The sequence below is a fragment of the Thunnus albacares genome, chromosome 1 (assembly GCF_914725855.1).
Source record: "Thunnus albacares chromosome 1, fThuAlb1.1, whole genome shotgun sequence".
NCBI lineage: Eukaryota > Metazoa > Chordata > Actinopteri > Scombriformes > Scombridae > Thunnus > Thunnus albacares.
The window spans coordinates 21,365,429-21,371,779 of NC_058106.1; the positions used below are offsets into that span (position 1 = coordinate 21,365,429).

The following is a 6,351-nucleotide window of genomic DNA, read 5'->3' on the forward strand; positions in this document are numbered from 1 at the left end:
GGACCCCACCTGACCATAATTTTTACATTATCTAAAAAGTTTCCTCTCTCGGCTGCAGAGATCAAATCACCAGGTGCCTTTACTGCCTGCCCTGCTATAATCAAACATATGGTTGATGTGTTTTCTTTGTGGCTTCTTGAGTGTGCTTATGTTTAACAGAACTAGCATTTTGGTTAACATAATTTTTTCCACCATGACCAACACTACGGTCCACCCTATACACCTTGCAAAATGCATGGTTGTTTCCTAACAACACTCCTTGTTAACACTAACAGCTCTCTGTGTCTCATATGAGGATACAATGTTCAAACAGAAAACAAAATGAGCGCTCCAAGAAGCTACAACAGAAACTGTGGTAGGAAGCCAGTCTGAGCCACTAACAGCTGTTAAGTGATGAAAATTTGCGTGAAAGCTATTTCAGAATTTGCAAGGCGGGTAAACGGCATTTATGTGCGTTTAGTCTCCACTACAGCCCTGTGTAAAGGGAAATACGGGAGATTTCCAGGGAAAATTACAAAACAGGAGAACGGCTGTAGAGGGGGTGAAACCCGGGAAAAATGGGAGAGTTGACAGGTCTGCCAAAGGTCATTGTTGACATGTGCCACTATGCATAGAACCTACTTTAACTTCCACCACTTAAATGTTAGACCCACAAATGCCACAACAGAGTGAACAAATGGCTCACTCTGACTGACTTTGAAGATTACATGAGGTTATTATCATTTACATAACTATTTTCATTGACCTCCTCCTGTGTACTATATAATGAAACAGCCTATTGTTGTTATAGCTGAATAACCTTTTAACAAATAATTGTACATCCATCTATTAACTCTTAAATGTATGTTTGTATTTGAAAAAATTCCAGCTTTAACTCCTCCAAAACCTTCAAACCTCCTGAACATGCCTGGTGCCAGTGTTCCCTCACCTAGCCTCCCCACATCTGGATTACCCAACAAGCCTCCCTCCTCATCGTCTCTGGCCGCATCCAGCCCAGCCCAGACCAACACATCTGTTTCCCACTCAAGCCCCACCTCCACATCCAACTCCACTTCCTCAACCACCCAGTCCGGCTCCCGGCAAGAACTCCCCAAAGAACGTGATACTGAGAGATTAAGAGAGAAGGAGAAGTCCAGGGAAAAGGCAGAGAAGCCCTCAACCCCATCATCAACTGGAAGCACCCCTGCCCCTTCCACTTCTGCTGCCAGCGCTAAGAAGGAAAAACCTGAAGCAGCTGTACCTGCTACCTCTATGCCCACACCTGGTATGGAGTATGTGGTAGACCCTGCCCAGCTTCAGGCCCTGCAGGCTGCTTTGGCATCTGACCCCACAGCCCTCCTCACAAACCAGTTCCTGCCCTACTTCATGCCTGGCTTTTCCCCTTATTACACCCCTCAGATCCCCGGGGCTCTCCAAGGGGGCTACCTGCAACCAATGTATGGTATGGAAAGTCTCTTCCCTTACAACCCAGCATTGTCACAAGCACTGATGGGCCTGTCTCCAGGGTCCCTGCTGCAGCATTACCAGCAATATCAGCAGAGCTTGCAGGAAGCACTACAGCAGCAGCAGCGGCAGCTTCAGCAGATCCAGCAACCCAAGGCAAGCCAAACTCCAGTTCCCCCTCAATCCTTGGGGGATCGCAAAGAATCTGCCAAAGATCCAGTGAAAAAAGAGGAGCAAAAGGGCAACCCCCATAGTGAACCCCCCACATCTTCCTCTTCCTCCTCCTCTCATAATAAAGTACCCTCTGAGCAGAACGAGATGGATGGCAAAGCTGTGGATCCCCATCTAGACCAATTCATCGTCCCCAAGGTGCAGTATAAACTGGCATGCCGCAAGTGTCAAGCAGTTTTCACCAAGGAAGAAGCGGCTATTACCCACCTTAAATCTAACTGTTTTTTCGGTCAGTCTGTGGCAAACCTGCAAGAGATGTTGCTGCGTGTCCCCAGTGGCGTAGGTGCAGGAGCTGGAAGTCTCTATGACTGCCTGGCTTGTGACACTACGTTGGATGGGGAGAAAGCACTCAGTCAACACCTGGAATCGGCATTGCACAAACACAGAACAATCAAGCGATCAGCCAGAAATGCCAAAGAGCACGCTACTAGTTTATTACCTCACTCTTCAGCCTGCTTCCCCAATCCTAACACCGCATCTACCTCGCAGTCTGCCACTCATCCCATCAGCAGCCCCCCTACCCCGCCAACAACATCAGCTACCATGCCATCCTCTGCTGTCTCCTCTTCCCTGTGCTCCTCCTCTACTACCCAACTCAACACCACAGCTGCCGGCAAACCCTGGCCCCAGGCCCCTTTCTCCAGAGCTTTAGCTGGGAAGCCCAATGCCAGTCCCCCCTCTTCTTCCTCCTCTTTTCCACCAGTGTCCTCACCTTCAACGGTTACCTCAAGTTCATTGAGCACCTCAGGAGTTCAGACCTCGATACCAACAGACGTCTTTACCGACGAGTCTGATTCTGACAGCAGTCAGAAGTCAGCAGACAGGCTGGGCAGGACGGCGGAGGAGCCGCAGCAGCCTGGCTTTGTCAAAGACAGTAGTAGTTGTAGTAATCTTGCTAGTGTAGGAACAGACTCCATCAGATTGTAAAAGAGCTTTCAGTGATGGACAATATTTAAAAAACACAAAAAAGACAAAAAAAATCACAAATGGAAAAAAACATAAAAAGCAGCAATGTTAAAAATACATTAAAAGTATACAAACCAATTTCAGAAAAAGATGTGTAAAGACTAACTGCAATTCCAAAGCTTGTAACCAAAAATTTAAATGTTAGTGGATTGTTTTCCCATATCAACATGCTGGTTTTCGTTTTGTTTTTGATTTATTTGTTTTTGTTTTGTTTTACTCAACTGAAATACATGCATACTATATATGAGAATAGAAAGGATCGCTGCAGTTATGTTTTGGGTTATGGTAGAGGAACGCTGTACTGTATGGCAATGGACTGCCTCAAAGTTGACAAATGGCCCAAAAACCCTTTTGAAGAAATACGAGTCAACAAGCTGTCCTTTTTGTTTTGTACTAATTTCTACTTAATAGCACAGTCACAAAAAGCCAGTATGTACTGTATGGGAGAATAGTCTATCAATTTTCTTGCTATTTAAGCATTCAGATACCAATGGCTTGCAAAAGTAAAAGAATAATGTAATGTCTATTTTATTCTCAGGTCAACAGCTCACTGATGTTTTTCTGTTACAGAAATCCATGTTTTACACCTTTTGTTTCCAACAGGAGATAAGCATTTTTTTTTTCTTTCAGAACTTGATTTAATAATAGAAAGTTTTGAGTTGAGTGAAATTTTAATAAGGCATTGTTTCTGGGCATTCAAAAAGGGCAAATGATTTGCTGATTTTATCATTATAGAAATCCGTTTAAAGGTGGGGAAATCACAATTCCATTATACCCAGACAAGGAGAGCATTGCAGACATAAGAACGGGCGATAAAAAGAGTTTTGATTAAAAAAAAAAAACAACCTTCTGTATTTATAATAGATATGAACATTTTTGGTGTTAAGTAGATTGTTGCATTGGAAATGAATTTAAACAGTATGGTAGGTTGAAAAAAAACTTTGTGTACATTTAGCTTTTGTATTGTCCAACTTTAAGACGCTTCATTTGATGTTGTCTTGGTCATTCCGATAGACTAGATTATGGACAGGTAATTTATCTAAACTTTATTTCTGTCTTTTTCTCAACTACTTGGGAAACATTCACCCAGATGCCCCTCCTGACAAGGCAGGATCCTCTTTTAGAATTATTTAAATTTTATGATTTGGTTGGTAATGCACCAACCAAACCGAAAAAAATCTTGGGTGAAATATTGAAAATTTAATTTTATTTAATTTTTGTGTTACCTTTGTGCACTTATCACTGTCTGACTCCTATTTCTCGCTCTACTTGTTCCTCTCTTCGCACTTATTTTTCTTCAGCTCTCCTGTGTTTGTAGATATGTACACTACAAAGCAGGTCTTTTGTTCTTCATGTAGTGTGGCTACAGTCTTTATTTTCATTTTGACATTTTTGTTGTCATAAATGAAAATGAAAAAAGAATACTAATAATAATTCTCACGCTTTAAGACAAAAAGAAAATCCAAAGACTAAACACTTTCACCATCGGTGCATAAAGATGAGAAAAGAGGCTTCTTTATACTTGAGAATTTGTTGCTGTTTTTAGAGGAAAGAAAACAAAGTTTTAAAAGATAAAGGAGTACGCATCAGAGTTGCCGTTTTTGCTTCTTTGCAAGCAAACAGGTGGCTTTTTTACGTAAATACCAAAAACCAAAAAGGGCCCTTGTCCTTGCATTGTGGAGTAGCACCGTTACAGAGCCATTGCAGTTTGTAAGATAGAGGTTATTAATCTTTGTTTGACTTTTTTGTCACATTCAAATGTCCATTTTTTTAAGAAAATGTATAAGGTCTGGTCTTCAAGGACATACGTTTTGCTGCTAATGTAGAATTTTGAAAGAAAAAAAAAAGTACCTAGATGCATGCTCATTTTGCTTTTGGCTAAGCTTTAACTAAAACAAACAATAAACCAATTTCTTGCCTCTGCAACACCTTTTTTTTTCTTGTTGCAAAAACGGAACTTTGAAGACTGTGAATATATGTTCCAAAGGACATTTTGCCGATTTTCTTTTTGAACAGACCAATGTTTAAAGCCAATGATCTATGACGTTTGTAAAGAACAGTGCATTCCAAATATCACAATGGATTTTTCTTAAGCAAGGACTGATCCTATTTCATTTAATTGCTTTTAATTGTCACAATCTATTTTTTTCCTCATTTTTAAAGTGACTGTAAACTGTTGTGTAAATTTTTGCATCATTGGTTACTGAACAAAGTGACCTCCACATGTCACTTTGTGCTGGCATGGAACATTGCTGAAAATCCCTCCATCCAGTCAAGGTTGTTGCTCACTTGTTAAGCAAGTAATAGTGGTTACCAAAAAAATGTATATAATACATCTGGTACTGATGAGTCTCATAGGTTTAGTAACATTTATGCCAGTTAACAAACACCTAGTCTCAGAGGGAAATGATGGCTGTTTAGCTAAGGTGCGGTTGCCCCCTTCCTGGGAAATCCACCAGTGACTTGTCCCATGTGTATGCAGGCTGTCACTTCTACACATAGATCACAGGTTCAGAGGGACGTCTTCATTCCAAAGCATTATTTCTGGAAAAAGTAGGAGGTTTTTTGAAGATGTCCCTTTGTTTCAAATAGTTAGGATGCTTTCATGTCCAAAGAAGTCACCCACTTCATCTTATTGCAATGGAAATGGATGTGCATAGGTACCCCCCACCCCCCCCCTCACTGATGAACTGATGAACTAAAATTTTTATTTTTTAAACCAAAACCAAGACATATTTAAATTTGTGAAGAACTACTTTTTGGCCACTATTGTATAGCCAATATATTCACCCTAATGAATACAAGGCACAATCTTAGAAGTGTGTTTAAAGTGCTACGTCTTGCAGAGCAATGTGATTTGGTGTTAATACTACAGCATGCTGTTGAAAGTCAGTAGATTTGGTCTGCAAGCTTGCTACTTCTCTAAAGTTCAGTTCCCTGAAATACTGTCCATATGTACTTTCTTATTTTGGAAAATTCTTAAGTTGTACAGTTTTTCTCAAATATGTTTGCTTTATTTTAATTTTCAAATAATGTCAGACATGTATTGTTATTTTCTTATAAGTATTTGTATTTTATTTTAGTTTCTGTATATTACTTTTTATCATAAATTAACACTAGCTTTAATTTGATTGCTGAAATTAAGAAACAAAAACAAAAAATATGTCCTGGCCACTTTATGGTGTGATAATGTTCTTTATATTCATTGTCTCAATGATACTGTTCTCTCTTATTTCCAAAGTGTAATCTTTTGGGCTCTCTTGTGGAAGACAAAGTTGAGGTCTCTACATCAGATTCAGCCAGCCAGCATGGACTGTGTGTGAGTTTGTATGTTTGTGTGTGTGTGTGTGTGTGTGTGTGTGTGTGTGTGTGTGTGTGTGTGTGTGTGTGTATGTGTGTGTGTGTGTGTGTGTGTGTGCGTGCGTGTTTGTGTTTCATAAGAGCCAGCATCAATTCAATTTTTTTGTTCCCTTGTTTGCCTTTTATTTTTTTTGTGTTACACACCAAAACGAACTGAACCACAAAGCTGGAATATGAATAACTAAAATTTACAAAATCAAATTTTAAAGATAATGATCAGACATTAAAATGATACCGAAGCACTGAGCAGTTTTTACTTTGATTGAATATATGAATGTGGCCAAAGCTTTATGCAGTTGAAACAAAAAGGAAAAAAAAAATTACAAGTTGTGCCCCAGATAAGTGTATATT

The 6,351-nt window shown here is 39.9% G+C and overlaps 1 protein-coding gene across 2 annotated transcripts in view; it reads left to right on the forward strand.

Moving 5' to 3' along the window:
* zfhx3b (zinc finger homeobox 3b) overlaps positions 1 to 5,369 on the forward strand; it is a 344,549-nt gene extending 339,180 nt beyond the window's left edge. For both annotated transcript variants that reach the window (XM_044349187.1, XM_044349196.1), the window contains one exon: positions 869 to 5,369. In XM_044349187.1, the coding sequence (XP_044205122.1) occupies positions 869 to 2,601 (1,733 nt within the window). In that variant the 3' untranslated portion in view covers positions 2,602 to 5,369. The remainder of the gene's footprint in view (positions 1 to 868) is intronic.
* Positions 5,370 to 6,351: the final 982 nt, after the last annotated feature.